Source organism: Anomaloglossus baeobatrachus, chromosome 7 (assembly GCF_048569485.1).
Source record: "Anomaloglossus baeobatrachus isolate aAnoBae1 chromosome 7, aAnoBae1.hap1, whole genome shotgun sequence".
Lineage (NCBI taxonomy): Eukaryota > Metazoa > Chordata > Amphibia > Anura > Aromobatidae > Anomaloglossus > Anomaloglossus baeobatrachus.
The window spans coordinates 94,004,496-94,025,836 of NC_134359.1; the positions used below are offsets into that span (position 1 = coordinate 94,004,496).

The window sequence follows — 21,341 nt, forward strand, 5'->3', positions numbered from 1 at the left end:
CTTTACCTGGGAAAGGTTGCATCAGCAGAGGAATTGGGAAAGCTGGGAGAGGTTGCATCAGTGTAGGACTCAGGAAAGTGGGGTGGTGGACCTGGGAAAGGTGGCTTCAATAGAAGACTAAGGAAAGCTGGGTGGTGGTGGACCTGGTAAAGCTGGGAGGTGGCTTTAGCAGTAGATTCAGAAAAACTGGGTGGTTCACCTCTGGAAAGCTCGCTTGAGCAGAAGACTAGGGAAAGCTGGCTTCAGTGGAGGACTTGGGAAGGGCTGCATTAGTGGAGGACTCCGGAAAGCTGGGTGGTGGACCTGGGAAAGCTACCGTAGGAGAGGTAGCTTCAACAGAGGACTTGAGAAAATTGGGTGGTTCACCTGTGAAAACTGGGAGAGGTGGCTTCAGCAGAAAACTAGGAAACGTTAGCTTCAGCGGGGGACTTGGCTGGGTGGTTCAGCTGGGAAAGGTTGCATCAGTGAAGGACTCAGGAAAGCTGGGTAGTGGACCTGGGAAAGCTGCACAGAGTAAAAAAAAAAGAAAACAAACAAACAACTGGTTTATGTACCTTGGACTGCTGGGGAAGTCTGCAGAGACTGAGGACTCTGAAGGTTAGGTGTTATTTTAGGAAAGCTGGGAGAGGCTGCTTCTGCGGAGGACTCAAGAAAGCTGGGGAGGAGGATCTGGAGAAGTCTACATCAGAAAGAACTCAGGAAGCCTAAAATACCTGAGGAGCTGGAGAAGGCTGCACCTGCTGAGGAGAGGAGTACTGCACCAGGGAGAAGGCGCTTCACAGGAGGAGGCTGGAGGAACGGAGGAGATAAAGGCTGGGATCTGACCTGGATAATGGAACGGTAGAGAAACAGAAAAAAAAACCCCTAAAACTTCTTATCCTACAGAGTAAATGCAGCTTATTCCGGGGCTGCCCCCGTGTCTGTGCAGCTCTGATCACCGTCACTGCCCCCGTGACCCTCCCGCGGACTGTCCCCAGTGACGTGCTCTGTGCCAGCCTCTGCCCGACCTCCCCCGGAGCGCCCCCTGGCGGCGCGCTGCCCTGATCTTATATAAAGAGGTGGAACAAGCGGCGAACTCCAAGTATTCAGAGAAGTGCGAGCAGCAGTGTGCGCCCTCCAGACCAGGAGCAGGGTAAGCAAACGGGGCTACTCCCAGCACCAGGCAGAGCTCTGCCATGCAGCATGGACAGGGAGCACCACTTTATTTATTTATTTATTTTTAATTACTATATATTTTTTTTATAAAGATAATTTATGGTGGAAGACAGGATTCATTATCACCTGGATGAGGCGCAGACTTTCTTGTAGTAACGTGTCCTTTAAAGCTGCCAATAATAATAATAATAATTAATAATAATAATAAATAATAATATAATATTATATTCTGTTTCTTCAGTGCTGCTCCACGTGTTCTCATTTGTTTTCTGTATTTCCCACTTGTCACTTCCCACAGTCATCCACAAGTATATAGAAGTGTGTGTCATCCAGTGTGATACAAAGATACATTCACATGCTGAAGATTTATTTATTTATTTACTGCTTAGTTATTTTGATTGCCTTTACACCTGCCATATACATTTGTACCTATAAATTGTAGGATATTCCTTTTTATTGATAAATCTCTGCCCATGTCTGATGTCTGGATTGTGCTGACGTCTGCACTGTGTGTCCTGACCCGTGGGATCTCCGGTCACCCAGTGGCCATTTGTTGGCCATTGTGAGCCCCGCTTTGGTCAGTGAAGCGCCTTTTTACCTTTGTAGTCTCAGCTTGAACTTTGGAATCCTTTTAGTAAATTGAATAAATATAAGAGGATAAAAATAGAGACAAATCAGACCTATGTATCCTCTGTCTGTGCATATCCTTTATAACAGAAACTCAATGACACAAACTTTTGCAACTCCTTATTAATTTGAGCTCTTTTCACACTTTGTTGAGGTGTAAATTGGTTTTACATTAACAGTAATGATTACATTCAATGTATTTTTTTTTATTTTCTGACATGTGACATTGCGCCTGATCATGGTTCCTATACAGAATCCTTGTAGATGCTGTCACTTTATTGATTGGTCACTTTGTGGTCCTAGCTTCTTCTGGTACCTTATAGAGCTCTGCTTTCTTCCTGCCCAGAAGATTGTGGTGCTCCTTAATTACCTGATTCATTTAGATGTGCATTATAGGGAGGGATGTGATAGAATATGGTTTTTTTTTATTATTATTATTTAATAAAATTATTATTAGTTTTTTTTTTGTTTTTTTTTTTTCCTCTATTGCCATAGCAAATATCTGGAAATGTATGTAGAAAATAACTTATGCAGACCCTTCCAAAACTTTAAACATTTACTAACAAAGTTGTAAAACATCTCATAAAGAATTGCAAAGTTACTAAAGAGTTGCCGTTTTATTGATAGTTTTGATTGACATTTTTCATTGCTGAGATCACCTGTCCTGTACTCCTCTATTAGAACATATCCCTTGGAAAAAAAAGTTCTGCAAACACAACTTTTTTTTTTTGTCCGTTATCAAATAATAGATTTCGTCCGGATCAGTTTTTTTTCTTTTTTCTTTTTTTACTTTTTTTTACATTGGAGTCTATGGAGGACAGATTTGTCAACTGATTGGTATTTAACCATCCATTTTTCTTGCATCTTTTTTTTTTCTTATAGGATCCATTTCAAATGGACGTTAAATAACAATCTGTTAACGGATCCGTTTTCTATGGACTCAAATATTAAAAAAACAAACAAAAAAACCCCGGATGAGGCAGAAATCAGTTATTTTAACAGACAAAAAAGTGGTATTTGCAAAACATTTTGCCAATGGATCCATTCTAACATTACAGGATAAGTGAACTCCTCCTATGATGCTCTGCAATAAAAAATGTCACTAATCAATAAAACCTCAACTTTTTCATAACTTTGCAATTCTGTATGTTGTAATAGATGAGTACTGAACATGTGAACTCAGCCTTAAACATTGCCCCCTTTGTGTTCCAATACTTGGATCAACTGTTGTCTAAGTCCAGGACTTAGCGTAAAAGTCACAGTATACACTGTTGTGTGATAGTTACAAGCAAATATTAACGGGTTAGTTCTAACTTGTTTGGGTTTAACCCTTCTAAACCATTTACTTGTGGTATTGGATATGTTGGCAAGGAAAGGTTTAAAGGTAAAAATAGTAAGTCCATTGTGAGTGTTCCTATAATCATTTGAACAGGTAACGTAGTGAATGAAGGAGTTACATAGGTTGAAAAAAAGACCTAGGTCAATCTAGTACAACCTTCCTCCACCAATTAAACATTTTGTCATTTATAACAATGATGTTGTGTGTACTGAGGAAATCATCCAGCCCTTTTTTTAAAAGCTGTTATAGTATCTCTCTTGTGGTAGTGCATTCCACAGTCTCACTGCTCTAACTGTAAAGAACCCTTTCCTATTTAGCTGCAGGAATCACTTTTCTTCCACTCGCAGTGACTGCCCCCTGGTCCTTAGTATTGTATTTGGAAGAAATAAGTCATGTGCTAGTCCTTTATATTGACCACATATGTATTAAGGCTATGTGTCCACGGGAGAATGTAGCTGCGGATTTTTCTGCATCAAAATCCGCAGCTTTCCCTCAAAATCCGCACCTTTTCAAAGGTGTGGATTTGCCGCAGATTTACCGCGGAATTGCCGCGGATTTTTTTTCCCCCAATTTTAAAGCAAAAATCCGGATGAAAATCCGCAACAATAATTGACATGTTGCAGATTTTTCCGGATCAAAATCCGCACGAAATCTGCAGCGTGGGCACAGCATTTCCAAAATGCCATAGAAATGGCTGGGAAGTGCCTGAGCTGCAGATTTTTGGGAAATCCGCGGCTTTTCCGCGAGAAATCCGTGGCAAAATCCGCGCATTTTCCGCAGCGTGGGCACATAGCCTTATACATATAAATGAGATCTCCTCTGAGACGTCTTTTTTCTAAGCTAAACATATCTAACTTTTTCATCCTCTCATCATATGGGAGGCCTTCCATTCCTTGTAGTAGTCTCATTAGCCGCCTTTGAACTGACCCTAAAGGGAAAAGAGTGAATCTATTGTCTGAGCTCCTAAACATTTGCACAGGTAATGGAGGGAGGGAGGGATGTGCTCCTGTCACACCGCACAGCATGTATCTCTGCCATTTAATTCCTCAATGAAACGTGTGTGTTTGACTTGGAATATAGTGCAGGGCTCTTTTAGCAAAGGTGCTGACAAGACAACCTGCAAGTGATTTGGCAAGTGGGAAGATTTACATTGCTTTGGGATTACTAACAAGTCTGGAATCATCTATATTCTGCACAGCACCAGATACTGATCTGGCTTTGATGTGAATTTTCCAGATAGAGCCAATTAGATGACCTGACATAACCAGAAAGATTAGGATAAAATATTAAGAGAATGATGCGAAGTGCAGGAACAGCTCATCCTGTCCTATAACAAAAGTATCAATTGTTGCCAAAGATCTGTGAGTTCCCAGCACCATGAGAATTATCTTGGGTCATATTTTCATTGCATTGGGAAGAAAATGAGAAAATATGGGTCATAAAACAGAGTATTGTCTGATATAAAGGGTGTGTAAGGTGTTGGGGGCACTGTACCCTGCGTCACTCACCTGTCACGGGGACGACCACTGTCATATGATGTCTGGAATATGGTAGATTGGACACTTTTGAGCACACACCCTATTATTGGTTTTACCATTCATCCAGGCCATGAAGGACAAAAGGTATAAGATTGATCACAGAACCATAATTAATTGCACGTTTTTAAATAAAATGAATAAAATGTTAAATTAGTAGGACAGGACCATGAATCTTCCAAGTATCAGCCCCGCAGTTCTGCTACTAAGCTTCTTGGAGTGTATGATCCTGAAGTCCTCTAGAATCTTCAGGTCATCCTGACAAGACCAATTTCTAACTTCAGAGAGCACGAAGAATTATGAGAAAGGAGATGGAGTTTGTCTTTTAAATTCTGAAATAAAATAACAGGAAAGAGGAATGTGAAAGGGGAGAGGCAGGAATCTAAGCTGATGAAAAAGGGAAAGAAATGAGAGGGAGTGAGAGAGGGAGACAGCAGGGGACAGGCACAGAATAGCTGCTGGCCTTCTATGAGGTGCATGGAATAAAGAGCTCTCCAGGGTGCCTTATTACCCCAGTTTCGGGGAGGATCGTTTCTAAAGGGCATTTTCTGACATTTTCAGAAGCAGCCAGCTCTGTGGAAGTGAGATTAACAGAGATTGGAACTGAGTCAGGGAAATGTGGAACATTATCAGGGAAGTAATTTAGTTACTATTTCATTGTGTCTTTTTGTGTAAACAAACGGAATGTCATTTATATATTTTTTTTTCTCATGTTCATGTCGGTTGAGATACCTAATGTTGCAGATAGATGTAAGATTTTCCATAGTTCTGTCTCCCATTACACAATCACTGGTAACAATTCTTCCCATTGTATCCTACATGGACATTCCCACTTTTTAAAGTTTGTCCTCGGGAATTTATGTTGCAAAGCAACAAGTGCAAAAAATGAAATTGCCGATTACCTCCTGACAAAATGGATATGGTAGGTGCTGATTGCTGTGCGTGCATTTCAGTAAAGTGTGTGTGTGTATATGTGTGTATATGTGTGTGTATATATATATATATATATATATATATATATATATATATATATATATAATCTCTATCTATCTAATATATAAAGCTCAGTGTATATATGTCCGCTAAAGGATTTTGCACAGACTCCCCATATGACCCAGGGAACGTCATAGACTATGTTATGATGGGAAAATGTAACCCCCGCGCTTTAGTTACTCTCCAAAATCCTGCCTCCGTTAAACTGAATGGAGGTGGAAGCTACAGGCTATTAGCAACTGTCAGTGGTTGCTATAGGAACAAAATAAACTGTTAGTAGAAGACGCTTATGTGTGAGGTAATAAGATGTCGGTGGTGAGACAATAGAGAGAGACAGAAAAAGACAGACAGACAGAGACAGACGGGCACAAACTGATACAAATACAGACAGAGAGATAGAAACAGACAGACAGAGACATAGACACAGACAAAGAAAGACAGAGACTGGGAGAGAGACAGCTACTATCCCGGGCACTACAGCTAGTGTGTGTGATATATAATAATGCTTAAATATACTTATCCTATTATACTTATTCGCTTATATAGTGCCATTAATTCTACGGCTCTTTAAATATATCAGCAAGGTCCCAATCACTGTGTCTTTGGAAACCCACACAAACATTGGGAGAACATACAAACTCCTTGCAAATGTGGGATTTGAACCCAGGACCCCAGCGCTGTAATACTGCATTGCTAACCACTGAGCCACAGTGCCGCCCAAAGTAAAAAACATTGATCTATTTGATGTTCACACACATCGAGCTCGGTGCCAGTGCATTAGTTTCGACATGTATCATAGTCTTTTCACACCTTGTTGGACATTAGACGTTCTCTAAACAGGGTACTTTTAAAATAATCAGATCAATATCACAGACTTTGATGACTGCTCTCCTGGGAACCTGCTCTTTCCTGACATACATCCAACTTTGAACTTGTTGACACCTGGTTGCTAAGAATACACTGCTTAACGACAAGTATTTGCACTGGTGATATTAAGCGTCACGTTCCTATCCACTGATCTGCCCCAGTTCATCCTGGCCTCCAGCTCATGCCCCATGCACATTATAGCGTAGGCAGATTTGGCCATATATCTTGTGTGTGCGGAGGCCTTCTGATTCTGTGCTGACACTTTAAGTGGAAAAGACTAAACAGGCACATTGAAATTCCATATGAAATTATTTTAGTTTAAGGGTGGAAACACATCTATGCGAGTAAAATCGGTCCGACTGGGCTGAAAAAAACTCGGCTGATTTTAGTTCACGTTAGGTGCGAGTGCAACGCAAGTGCGATGCTATTTCTGAATAAATTAATGATTTTACTAGCGTGTGTAATGCGTGTGTAATGCGTATTTTTTACTATGTCATCTGCCATTCAGCGCTGCTACATGGCCGCTGACAGCAGACAGACAGCCATATAGCAGAGCTGAATGGCAGATGACAGCAGACACAGACAGAGCCGCACAATCAGCATGAACTCGAGTAAACTTAACCCGACTTCATTGTCATGCTGCGGCTCTGTCTGTGCCGCGTCCTGATTAGCGGTCACCAGTGAAGGGCTCACCGGTGACCACTAATCCCCCGAGTGACTGAAGTTAGCAGCCCTCTCTCATACTCACCGATCCCCGGCGCCGCGCTGCACGGCGTTCACACTGCTCCGGCGGCTTTTACTATTTTGAAAAAGCCGGCCGCTCATTAAACAATCTCGTATTCCCTGCTTTCCCCGCCCACAGGTGCCTATGATTGGTTGCAGTGAGACACGCCCCCACGCTGAGTGACAGGTGTCTCACTGCACCCAATCACAGCAGCCGGTGGGCGGGTCTATACTGTGCAGTGAAATAAATAAATAAATAATTAAAAAAAAATGGCGTGCGGTCCCCCCCAATTTTAATACCAGCCAGATAAAGCCATACGGCTGAAGGCTGGTATTCTCAGGATGGGGAGCTCCACGTTATGGGGAGCCCCCCAGCCTAACAATATCAGCCAGCAGCTGCCCAAAATTGCCGCATACATTATATGCGACAGTTCTTGGACTGTACCCGGCTCTTCCCGATTTGCCCTGGTGCGTTGGCAAATCGGGGTTATAAGGAGTTAATGGCAGCCCATAGCTGCCACTAAATCCTAGATAAATCATGTCAGGCGTCTATGAGACACCCTCCATGATTAATCTGTAAATTACAGTAAATAAACACACACACATGAAAAAATCCTTTATTAGAAATAAAAACATTCCCTCATTTCCAATTTAATAAGCCCCAAAAAGCCCTCCATATCCGGCGTACTCCACGGATCTCCAGCGTCGCTTCCAGCATGAAGGTGACAGGAGCTGCAGAAGACACCGCCGCTCCGGTCACCTCCAAGCAGCAACTGAGGTGAGTAGTGCGATCAGTTGAGCTGTCACTGAAGTTAATCGCGGCCACCGCTGGATCCTCCAACAGTGACAGTGGGTAACCTCAGTGACAGCTCAGCTGATCGCGCTACTCACCTCAGTTGCTGCTTGGAGGTGACCGGAGCCGCGGTGTCTTCTGCAGCTCCTGTCACCTTCATGCTGGAAGCGACGCTGGAGGTCCGTGGAGTACGCCGGATATGGAGGGCTTTTTGGGGCTTATTAAATTGGTAATGAGGGAATGTGTTTGTGTTTTTTATTTCTAATAAAGGATTTTTTCATGTGTGTGTGTGTGTGTGTGTGTGTGTGTTTATTTACTGTAATTTACAGATTAATCATGGAGGGTGTCTCATAGACGTCTGACATGATTAATCTAGGATTTAGTGGCAGCTATGGGCTGCCATTAACTCCTTATTACCCCGATTTGCCAACGCACCAGGGCAAATCGGGAAGAGCCGGGTACAGTCCCAGAACTGTCGCATATAATGTATGCGGCAATTCTGGGCGGCTGCTGGCTGATATTGTTAGGCTGGGGGGCTCCCCATAACGTGGAGCTCCCCATCCTGAGAATACCAGCCTTCAGCCGTATGGCTTTGTGACGCCCTGGCACAGCCAGGTTGTCACAGAAAGAGTTAATCCTCCTTGGTAATCTGATCCCACACCGATGCAGCAAGACAAACCACATCCCCCAGGGTAGGAGAAAAGCAGAGCAGAGGGGAGGGGCTGGAGCAGAGTGTTTGGAGAGGAGACAGAAGTGGAGCCTGGAGCTGTAGCTCCCAGGCTGAAAGCAAAGCGTGCTCCGAGAGGGCCAGGACAGGCTGTAGTGAGGAAGGGGCCAGAGGTAGCCGGAGCAGGGCGGTGGCCCCTCGGTACCTGGGTGACCCGGATCACTACAGGGGAGTGGACTCCCCGTTCCCGGCTGAGGAGAAAGAGGAAGAGAGTGGAGAGAAACGCACCTGGCTGCAGGGAAAGAACAACAAGGGCTGCTGCACCGTGTGTGGGACACTAACACCCCCGTACCGAAGGCTGCGGATACCGGCAATTCCTAGTTTATCAGTGACTCCGTGTGACTTACTTGTGAGTACACCCGTGCCCTCGGGCACTGCACTGCAGCACTGCGCCCTGCTCCCTGCTTACCCCATCACCGGGCCCCGGGACAACCAACCCCCTACCCACGGAGGGGAGAACTAACATCTAGCTGCTCCATACCATCACTCCCGGGATCCCCGTCCAGAGCAGCGGTGGTGTCCCAATCACCACAACCGTGGGTGGCGTCACGGACAATATAAATCTCCCTTACCAAATCCCTTTATACTGTGGAGCCTGGGATCACAGACCGGGTCACGCCACCGTGATACCCACAGAAGTGACCTCGTGGCCCGGATCTGAGTACCCCTGGTCCCCGGGCGACACAGCTTTATCTGGCTGGTATTAAAATTGGGGGGGACCGCACGCCATTTTTTTTAATTATTTATTTATTTATTTCACTGCACAGTATAGACCCGCCCACCGGCTGCTGTGATTGGGTGCAGTGAGACACCTGTCACTCAGCGTGGGGGCGTGTCTCACTGCAACCAATCATAGGCGCCTGTGGGCGGGGAAAGCCGGGAATACGAGATTGTTTAATGAGCGGCCGGCTTTTTCAAAATAGTAAAAGCCGCCGCAGCAGTGAGAATGCCGTGCAGCGCCGCGCCGGAGAGGAGGGGAAAATGACCGACAGACTGTGAGAGAGGGACAGAGATAGTTACGGACCGACAGAGAGAGAATAGAGACCGAGAGGGAGAGACCGACTGACAGAGAATAGTGACTGACAGAGAATAGTGATTGACAGACATTGGGAGACATCGCTCGTTTCCAGTGTTTTAGGAAACATGCGAGAAATGTATTTAGAAAATCGGATGTCACTAGGATGGTGTGAGTGCCGTCCCGTGACATCCGATTTTTTACACGCTCCCATAGACTTGCATTGGAGAAACTCGCAGTAGAAACTCGCAAAAAAGCAGCATGCTGCGATTTTTTTCTCAGTCCGATTCCAATGCGAGATTTTCTCGCATTGCTCTACTGCGAGAAACTCGCAAGTGAGAAGCAGGATAGCTGCTGCAGGAGGGGAAATGGATTAAAGCCTTAAGGGTGCTTTACACACTGCGACATCGCTAGCGATCTCGTTAGCGATGTGACACGCCAGATTGCAGATAAGATTTGCCGAGATCGCACATAGGTCAGTTTTTTAGCGCCGGTCACATGTGCAATCTCGGCAAATCGTATGTGCGATCTGGCGTGTTACATCGCTAATGAGATCGCTAGCAATGTCACAGCGTGTAAAGCACCCTTTACCGTTCTTGCTGCTGCATCCTAAAACCAAAAAATCCTTTCTCAGGGTTACAGCTATTCTGTTCCCTATTAATACAGTAAACTTTGCAGGCCTATATCATCCACCTAATATAAAATGCACAAGGCATGCAATAAGAGATGAGGAAGTGGATGTGCTGCTGATAGCACACTCAGAGACTGAGGCCGTGGATCAGGTGAAACTGCACCTTCTTCAGGATCACAAGCATGCTCATCCATGAGTCCTATCTTCCATGAGTCCCTCCTTATAATTTTTAGCAGCATTTGCACACAGTGCAAAGGCTTTACCAATCTAGGAGTCCCACTCCTTAATAATGGGGAAAAAATATATATTCTGAGGCCCTCCTCTACGTGTCTTCCAGGTTGTATTGCAGCCCCTCCTAATTTTTGGCAGCCTTTGCACATAGTACATAAACAGAATGTGTATGAGCGCTGGCAGACACCATGTGGAAAATCAGTATATGGGCCCTTTTAGTCCAGTAATTCATCAAAATGCACAAATCCACCTGCTTTGGAGGTAGAAAGGAGCCACATTACCTCCTGGGCCCCTTGTGACTGTACAGATTGCCCCAATGATATGTCCACCCCTGTGTATGAGGTCCTCCATAATGTGTAATACAGGGTGTATTGCAGTTCTTCTTCCTTCTAATGTTTGCCAGGGAGTGGAGGAGGCAACTTTTTTTTATTTTTATTTTGCTTTATACAAAAGTCATTATACAGTTTTTCCTTAAAATCCATTATATTTTAGTTTTGTCAGTCCATAAAAATGGACTAATACTTTGACAACATTGTTCCCAGCAGACCTTGGAGTCCGAGATGCATCCAGGTGTCTTCCCCCATGCTCTTCTCATTCCATTTGAGGGCAGTTTCCATCAATTACAGTGAATATCTATTTTTTTTTCCTGCCCTCACCCCCTCCACCAGCCCTCCATTTAGGGTCATCCAGAAAAAGCTAAAGCTTCCCATTGACTTCCATTTATACTCGTTAGGCTATGTGCCCATGTGTGCGTATTGCATGCAGTTACACTGCCTTCTGCACCGCAGCGTAACTGCATGCGTCCTGCTGCACATTCATTAGCATGCTAGCACACCCACAGGGGTGTGATTACATGCTAAGGGGGACAACTAGCCAAGGGAACTAACGCCCAGGTGACTAGTCCATGGCCTCCTTAGCATACAATAAAGAATCTTTAGAAATACTTTTTTTAAAGATCTCTTTATCTATGCTACTATAGACAGGGACAGTTAGGCAGGGATTAGCAATATGCACCTAGAACTGCTCGTGGCTCTGGGTGCATACAGGGCCTCACAGGTTCCCTTTAATAATGGTCTGAAGAAAAAGCTTGGCAGAAGAACATAAACTAAACTTGTTTTTTTTTTCTTATTCCTACTAAATTTGGGCAAATAATAACCTCTTTAGTAGTGAGTGTTCCAATCTCCGATGTGAACAAGCGGCTTAATATTTATGACCACTAACATGAAAATGAGAAATTTTTAACCTTCATATTATTACTCCAAAATGCAAGCTCCTGAACAACAAGACCTTTTTAAAAATGGTATTATGGTTTACAGAGTCTCACATGACAGTTGAGGGAGGCATTAGTATGGTTTAGCCATATTCTTGACTCTTGTATTAAAGCATGTCACATTTTGTTTTTCAATTAAAGGGCAACTCAAATTGGGATATGTATTTTTATATTTGGGAGGCACGGTCGATGGCCAGCTTATAGAGTGGGATCTTGGAACTAGAGAGGAGTGACCCGATATTCAGTTTTCTGGCCAAGCACCGACTTGAGTTTGGATGCTTTATGTATGCTGACCACTCACGCGAGCATCACGAGCATCGCTGTGCTTGGTGCGAGCCGCTTGCAGTGTTTGAATGGCTCACACTGGGGGTAACAGCGTGATCAGTAGTGTGCAATCAAAGAAAGTGGGAAAAATCCCACCACCCACTCGCCCCCGGAAGTGATCTGTTTATGGCTGGCTGCATATGGACATAGACTTGAACTGCCAATTAGTGACTTCCATTGGGGTTCAGGTCAAGTTCAAACCAGTGGAGGTACGATTCGGCTGCAGCCTCCAAACTGAACTTCCATGGGTTCACTCTTCTCTACTCAGGACCGACCTGGACCCTCAGTAACAATCACTCAATAGATCCCTGAAAAGTCAGTGTTTCAGTGGATAGAACTGCTCAGAGCTTCATATCTCTACTTTCTCTCCTCTCTGCAGAGCTGAGCAGTTTTTGGGGATTCATTGATCGATTGTTGGGCTCACTGGACCCGGGACCCCTCCTATCTGTTACTCTTGAATCAATCTCAGTGCCCTAATCTACTATTCTTATCCAGGTGACTTTTACCAATTCTGCACTATGGCCTTGATGTATACAAGAGGAGAACATACCCCCTGCTTATGCACAAAGAAATTAAAAACCAACTCTCCCAAATTAGTCCGTATTCCCTACTGTGATAAATCCCCAAGATCCATTGTGCTTCTCAGGAAGACTGTAATCTGACAATACACTAACCTTCACTTAATCTAATTTGGGTAAACCTGTTTATCTGGGCCTCTTTTGAAGGTAAATTACACAATTTGATCATACCTACCTGTTTTTCTCAGATCAGATTTCTATTGTCCCGAAGCCAATCATAATCTTGACCTCATTGTCCTGAAGCATGGAGAGTTAAGTTACAAGAGAAGCTGGAAACCCACCTGACCTCAAATCCTTATTGTCAACGCGGGCACATGTTACAAGGAGATTGACATGGAGTAATGGTGTTTACCATTGGTTTGTATGCAGATGTCTTCTTCCTAACAATTAAGAGTAGGGACCTGGCACATACACCCACTCCATAGATCAGTTATTCTGTCATTTTGATGTTGAAATGGTCAAAATCCATTTTAAACAGAGCGACCAGTTAGTGTTTACAAATCGGCGGTCATTTGATTGCCTGTTTACACATGTAGACAAAAAAAAGACTCAGAGCATAACTTGGTATACGCGAAATAGGAGCATGTTCACACTGAAAGGAATTATCCCATGAAAAATATTTGGTATCCACAGGATAGGCAAGAAATATAAGATTGTCCCACTGGTGGGACCATTGCAATCTCCAGAATCCAGAGCCCCATGTTCTTGAAAAGTTCTAGGAAAGTCTGACTGCCGGCTTCACCTAACCGTACTGACCCTAACACGAAAAGCCCACCTTTTCCAATTTCTTAACTTAAAATAAGACACACAGACTGCGTGATGTGGCGCCCCTGACTTGGTCAGGCACCACTGAATACTGCACCCATGCTGGGGCAGTGCTTCCAGGTAATTCCGAAGTCTGGCATAGGGTGTGTACGCACAGACCCATAGCAACCAGGTCTCCCACACCTTGAGAGGGGACCCTTGGGCAGACCCAAGAGGGGGCTTGCCTCCATATCTCATCAAGGGGTGTAGGGGAGGGGCTGGGAGCTAAGGTTGCAGTGGCTGTCAGGAAAGTAGGAGGAGAGCCAGTCTGATAGCAGTGAGTGTGGTTGCTAAGGGACGCAGGCGCGCGGACACGCTAGTCAGACCCTGCACGTGAAGTAGCCGTTAGCGGGGGAGTACGGTTACCAATAGGTCAGTCAGAAAGACGCTGAGGGAGTCAGTCGGTCGAGTACGGGGACTCCTGGTGACTAGGCATGCACACGAGGTACAGGTCCCTAGAGTAGACGTCCATTTATTGAACTGCTAAACCTGCCGGTGAGGGGAACTACAAGGCCCTCACCAACCATCCAGTGTCCGAGCCTCAGCAGCAACGACGGGGCCCATAAGGAGGATCGAGCCTGGAGCCATCTTCCTTGGTCCACGCTGCCGGCAAACGGGCCAAAAAGGGGAGATAAGGCAGCAGCGACTTCCCTGGATGAATCCCACGGTACTTCAAGTCAGGAGTTATCCGAAACAAGAAGTGCTAGGAAGGCGAGTTAACGGTTACCCTTAGACCGGCCTAAAGGATACCTGGTTTCTCCTGGTTTAATCTCAGCATCGCCCGGGTACCTGAGACTGACTTATTCTGGGACCTGTTGTTCTACCCACCTAAGCCCCTGGGGCCAGCCTCACTCACGGGAGGCCACACCATCCGACTACAGACTCAATCAGCCCCAGACGCTCGTTAAACCTGCAGTGGCGGTCACCCATAACCCTGACCGCAAACCGTGAGTGGCGTCACGACTCCTTTACATATACAAAACCCACATACCTGTTGCCAGAAATAACCAAGTGAAGACCCTGTGGCGTCCCTGAGGTGGCTGCTGCAGGTGGGCGACACACGTGACATTGGATGTAAAATGCGACAGCAGCCCCATCTATTATCACCAAAATAATCAATAACATTTTATCTATAAACATAGTAATAATTCCATAAAACATATGACTCGCCCACCCCAGGGCTATGGGACACCCGGTGCCGGGCCTGACTAGTCCGGGGGACGTCAGTGGTGGCTGGGCCCGGCTCCGTGGCCCTGGTGGGTGTCAGTAGAATATGTGGCTGACGACTTTAAGTTTGTGTTCGTGGCGCCACCTGTGGTATGCGGCTATTAAGCCGCCGCTGCTGTGTAAGGCCTCCGGGGTGATGAAGTGGCAGCAATGGTGATACTGCTCCCCACAGGTGGAGCGGTACCCCGGGACACAGTTGGTGCTTGTGGAAGTCTATGGTGTTGTGTGACTAACACGGTGCAGGGCCGACAAGCAATGAAAGAACCAGGCACAAACAGTAGTCTCTTTACCTTCTCCTCTTTTACTCTGCAGAAGTTTTAGTCCAGGGAGACCGTCACAGATGGTAAAGATGGTCCGGCCGGCCTGGAAGTGCCTGGGGTGATCTTTGGCCAGTTGAGTATGAGGCCTACTCCCTATCTTCCTCTGCTGTTTTAGGACACTGCACTTTGAGTTCGCAATTGCCCTCTTGCTGCTGGGACTGGTTGTTCGTCCCTGTTTCTGTGTGGTAGACTGCGCAGGCCCTCTCTGGTGCTTCTCTGCTGGAGTCCACACCGGGCCCTTAGAATGCAGCTGTACCTTCAGATTGCTTCTGGGCCAGGGGGCTTGCAGCTCTCCTGCCCTCCGGATTCAGCTACCAGGGATGGATTTTATGCCCTGGCAACCACAGACTCCGATGTCCGAGTCTCTGCTGTGCCTCTCTGCACCTCTTGCTTCACTGGGCCAAGCTATCCCAGCTCTGGGGCCCAGTTCTACAAGGCAGCACTACTCTGCATCTGTCCTCCTTCACTCCTGTCTACAGACTAACCACTACTTCCTCCCTCCAGCCAGACTTAAGGAATGCTCCCTGAAGTTCCAGGTTCAGAGCTCCCCCTGCTGGCCGGAGGGAGAACTGTGTTGGGTGTTAACTTACTGGCCAATAGATCTCCCAATTACCTCCAGGCTCAGCATTAACCCTTTGGGAGGGCAATGCTGTTGTGGCGACCAGGTCCTGGGGCGCCACACATATCCCCCCTCCTTTGCTGCTGGTTAAGTGAAGAGTCCCATTGTACATGATTGCAACACCATCTCCACCACGTGCCCTCAGCCGCACCACAGCGACTTGAGGATACCCAGCTGAGTGTTGCCCAACCACTGTCCCGCTGTGACCCAGCACAGCAGGGACCCACCTTAAACAACCATACCATTGCACCACCAGGGGTAACCCATTCCTGCACTGGGTTCCCCCCGCTTTTTGTGCCATCCACCGACTTCAAATACCCCCCTCCTTTCCTCCGACTGCTGCGACAAGGTAATCCTCTTCTTCTCTGCATGTCAATCTCCAGAAGTCCACGAAATAGGGCGGGACGATTCTGGACCTCGGCCAGGTAGCAACTGACCATCCCATTCCATCCCATAACCCAGCCCTATATACTCCCCTATAATGACCAATTACAAGACCCCACAGCCCCTATAACTCCACCTCCTACTTCTTCCCGCACTAAATGCCCTACACCTTAAACCCCTTGCTATCCCTCGGGCCTAGCATTCCTCCTCAGTCATTTTGCCCTCCCTTGAGCCCCTTCCGGGCAGGCAGTCCTGGCTTTTTCTCATTGCACTATGCAGCTCAATTAAGCATTTATGGGGCCCATTGAAAAATGACAATTGGCTGTTGTGCGGTGAGGAGGAGCAGAGCTCGGGATACTAGTTCTAGGGACTTTTTTTCTTGCAACAAAACCTAGCCCTCATTTAATCAGGTTGATCACAGCACTTTTTCTTCAAATCTTGCAAATCTGTTGACTTATTTATAAATCGTTGAAGAACTCATGGCACATCATGTCAACTCTTGCAGATTTTACTCTGTAAAGGCCGCCATAGACTGGAATCATCTGAAGCCATCAATATCAATGGAATTGTCCAATTATCTAATGTAAATATGTTCCTCCTGAGTGTCCATAGTAGGTGATGTCAGAGGGGAAATAAAGATTGAATGGCCAGCATTGTTCCCAATGGAATAATTTGATGCCAGAAGCATGTGCCAGTGGCTCTATCATAGAAAACAGGAGCACTCAACCGAGCTGGGCATCTCTGTGTAAGGTGGAGTCGAGCGAGATGGCTGTCAGCCGGACAATTGTTCAGCTGACCTCTACTTAATGTGTATGGGGGTCTAAAAGCTGAAACCGCGCTGGAACGTTAGAGTATAGGTTTTATTTTACCTGGGGGAAACATGGAATCAGAAGGGGATGTCCTAGTAGTGGAGAACCTATTAATTAAATTCCACTTGAATAAATCTGCCCATCTCTATTCTCTACAGTGTGTAATGCTCCCTGATTTGTGAGCGATTATCCTCGCGGACAGCTGCTTCCATTGTATGTCAATGTAATATATGTGACTGCACCTGGATGTATACAGGGAGGCTTGTCATATAATTACTGAGAGAATATTTTCAGGAACTGAAACATCCACATTCTTGTAACCGGCATCCTGTTATATAATAATAGGTCGTCATAGCTGAGAGAAGACACAGTTGTGTTTTTAGGAGTCGCTGAAAGCCTCATTGTAGAGAGAGAAGATGGGGCTGAGAAAACAAAGCGTTGAAGAATCGCACCGAGCTGGTGGCAGCTTCTCGGCCTCGGGGTGCACAGATAGGAAGGGCCCCTGCCGGTCAGGGCGCAGGAGAAGCTGAGAGGTTTGCCACCATCACCTTTTGTAATGATTTATCAGCAGGCAGCATGGCAGGTAAGAGACTTTGAAGAGAAGTGTTAAAATCTGTCCTTTGCTTTTAACCTTTCTAAACTCTCCTCCCAATCCCATATGTTGTGTTTTGCCTGAAGAGATGTAAAGGTATAAACCATTAACTGGGAAAACACGGCAGTATATATCTTCTGGCAATTAGTAACAGTAATACAGACCATTGTTAATTGATTATCATGGAAGTTTCTTACAGTTTCTGAAAAAACTGATGGCATTTTCTTTAATCACTTAAAGCCCGATTCATTAAATTCTTTACACCAGAATTCTGTGACTAATTTGTAACTTTGATTATTTTTACTCCAGTCCTCACCAGCTTTGCCAAAGTGGGCCGAGGTGTGGCCAAGCTTCTCTGACAACCCTATCAGATTTTATGACATTACTGGACTAAATTAGGCCAGAAATGTTGGAGAAACATAATAAATTAGGCCAGAAATGTACTGGAAAAACAGAAGCTCATGGCAGTTGTAATGTACCTAATTTATGACCTCGCGTGTGTCTTGGTGTATGAGACATATCTTACTCCAGCGAGCCCTTTCGTTAATAATGGCTTGCAGAACGTCAGTCCTAATAAGTCGGATCCTATATCAATTGCCCCTGGAAGCGCAGGTCCAGCATTGGAGGGGGAAGTATTGGGAAATTGCCCAGGGCCTCCACCCCCCATAACAATCCCCAGCAATTACAAGCAGAAACTGCACTGATGATTCAAGTTCTGCATTATCCATGCAGTTTTCAATGTTGAAAGTGAAGCGGGGCCTTAGGTAATGTACCGCCCCCGTGTCAGCGGAACTGCTCGGATCCGGATCCGAGGTGGCTCGAGGGGTCTCTGGCACACATCCCTGTTTTCTCGTGTGTCCGTGTGCTGCCCACGCGTGTCTGTGTTCAGCACAGAGACCAGTCCGTTTTTCTCCGGAAGCACTGATGTCACACGAACCATATACTGATGTGATCCGTGTGGCATCAGTCTGACACGTACTGGAAAAAAAAAATGTCTTTGAAATTAAATTATTTTCTATTCTCACCTGTCTCTCGCGCTGCTGTCACTTCTGGGCCTGCTCATTATGCTCATGAATATTCACTACACCGCAGACCCGGAAGCAGCAGCGTCGGACACTTCAGCACCAGGGACAGCAGTGACTGGGACTGGTGAGTAAAAAGTAACTGCTCTGTGTGCTATCGTGAATAACACACTGTGAACACTAGTGTGCCAAAATCACGGCACACGGAGGGCCATACATACCTTCAACACAGTCCATGCAAAACGTCAGTGTTTTTTCACGGTTGTGTGAAGGGGGCCGAAGGGCCGCTTTACACGCTACGACATCGCTAAAGCGATGTCGTTGGGGTCACGGAATTTGTGACGCACATACGGCTGCGTTCGCGATGTCATTGCGTGTGACACCTATGAGCGATTTTGAATCATTGCAAAAACGTTCAAAATCGCTAATCGGTGACATGGGGGTCTATTCCCAATTATCGTTGCAGCTGCAGGTACGATGTTGTTTGTCGTTCCTGTGGCAGCGCACATTGCTATGTGTGACACCGCAGGAACGAGGAACCTGACCTTACCTGCGTCCGCCGGCAATGAGGAAGGAAGGAGGTGGACGGGATGTTACGTCCCGCTCATCTCCGCCCCTCCGCTTCTATTGGCCGGCCGCTTAGTGACATCGTGGTGACGCCGAACGCACCTCCCCTACTTATATGCAAGAAAAATATACTGAAATGTGGACGGCCCCATGAAGTACAATGGATCTATGTTCGATCTGTGAAAACTATAAAAAAGCCTTAAGGCCTAATTCTGGAAGCATTTTTTACCTTAATTTCTGCAATGTACAAGTCCATTTTTTTTATAGAAGCTCATAGATTTGTGACCTGACCTCTGTGGGATTGTAGTGGAAGCAACATTTTTTTTTTTTTGAGTTCAGCCAAGGTGACTAATTGCCATTTAGAATGGAAATTTTAATTTTCTAGAGCGCCGTTTAGGATTTTCCACTGATCCGCCCTCTACAGTAGATTTATATGTAATGAAAACCTTTACATTCCTCTAGTTTCATGATGAAACCACATGTGAAACATATGTGAACAAGTAGCGGGTTCAGAAGAAAGATGCTGAATTATAGAGGTCGTCCTAATGGTTTTCTGTATGTTCCCTGTCATTTCTCGGTATTTTGAGTAGCTTGTTGTGCATCTGGCTGACAAGTAATGGGTTAATTAGTAATGGTCCACAACTGGGGCTTCATATAATTTAACTGTACATTCCGTATATACGCCTTCACATAAAACTGATCCTGATGAGTATGGATCTGCTGCTTTAGGTGCGTCATACACCATTTTGTTGACTTGCATTTTTTTTTTTGTTTTATCGAAAAAAAATTTGTTTTAGAAACACCACCTGAGTCTGTGCACATTTTTAAGGACCTTCGTTTTTTTTTTTTTTTTTTACAAAAAGTGGTTTGGAGCTGACGTGCAGATGAGCTATAATAATTATTATAATTTTTATTTATATAGCCCCAAACATTTTCCCAGCACTTTACAATTCAGAGGGGACATGTACAGACAATATGAGACATTACAGAATGACACAATTCAGATACCAGGAGGAGTGAGGGCCCTGCTCGTAAGCTCACAGTCTATGAGGAAATAGGGGAGGCACAAAAAGTATAAATTGGGGGGTGGGAGAGCTGTCGATAGATTAGGCCATGAGTGTGAGATCACTGGGGGTCTGACACCCTGCCCAATCATGAATCATCTTAAAAAGGGCTCTGACTGCAGCCAGAACTTAGCGAGGTACAGCAGTGAATGAGAGAGTGCAGTACCCGACAGTAACCACTAAGCATTGGGTGGCGCTGCTGTGCTGAGCAGTTTTTCAGTTGATCGGTTGGAGTGTCTGATGACTTATCTCCAACGCTCATGTCGCCGGCAGGGAGGACGCCATCGCTGCTGCGCGCTCGCTAACGCTCGGGTCCAGCGCTGCTGCGGCTGCTCGGTGGCTCGAGCGGTGGGCCGGATCCGGGGACTCGAGCGGCGCTCCTCGCCTGTGAGTGAAAAGGGTGGTTGGTTTGGGGGATTTAGTCCGTGACGCCACCCACGGGTTGTGGTGAAGATGGGCACCACCGCTGTTGGTGACGGGGATCCCGGGAGCGATGGTGGGGAGCAGCTGGGATGTTGTTTTCCCCCTCCGTTGGTAGGGGTCGGTGGTCCTGGGGCCCGGTGGTGTGACGGGGAGGCAGGGATGGTGAGGTGCAGGGCTGCAGGGTGCCGGATGGCACGGGTGTACTCACTCAGTAAGAGATGCACAAAGTCCTCGGTAAACCAAACTGCTGGATGGACGGGTCCCGCAGCCAACTGCAGTGTCTCTCCCCGGACAGGTGATGGCGGCTGTCTTTCCCTGCACCTTTTGTGTACTTGTTTGACTACGATGGATCCCCAACTGTAGTCCGCTCCCTGGTGTATGGATGCCGGAGGAGCCCGTTTGCCCGCAGGCGCTGGCCCTTGGGTCTCTAGCCTTAGGCGGTAGCTGCATACCCTCACGGTTTGGGCGGTTGCCTTCTAACGGGTCTTTGGCTGTTAGGAAACCCCTGGGGTTCCGGTCACACTCGGATTTGACGATTGTCAGCGGCTCCAAGCCTGGTCGGGGTCCGATGGCCCTGCCTGTGTGTGCTGGCTTCACTTCGCTCCCCGGTCGGTCCTACGGTTCCGCGTCGATTCACCACTCCTGCAGACAGCCACCACCATCTGCCAACCTTGTTGTCAGTGCCTGGGCCACAAACCCAGA

General features: G+C 46.2%; 1 protein-coding gene across 2 annotated transcripts in view; it reads left to right on the forward strand.

The window, feature by feature from the left end:
- Window positions 1-699: 699 nt before the first annotated feature.
- Window positions 700-21,341, forward strand: part of ACKR3 (atypical chemokine receptor 3) — a 31,078-nt gene continuing 10,436 nt past the window's right edge. The window contains exon 1 of one of the 2 annotated variants that reach the window (XM_075318936.1): window positions 700-840. In XM_075318936.1, coding sequence (XP_075175051.1) covers window positions 833-840 — 8 coding nt within the window. In that variant the 5' untranslated portion in view covers window positions 700-832. Of the gene's footprint in view, window positions 841-867; window positions 1,133-21,341 lie in introns of those variants that run through there. The other variant, XM_075318937.1, reaches the window with a different exon arrangement.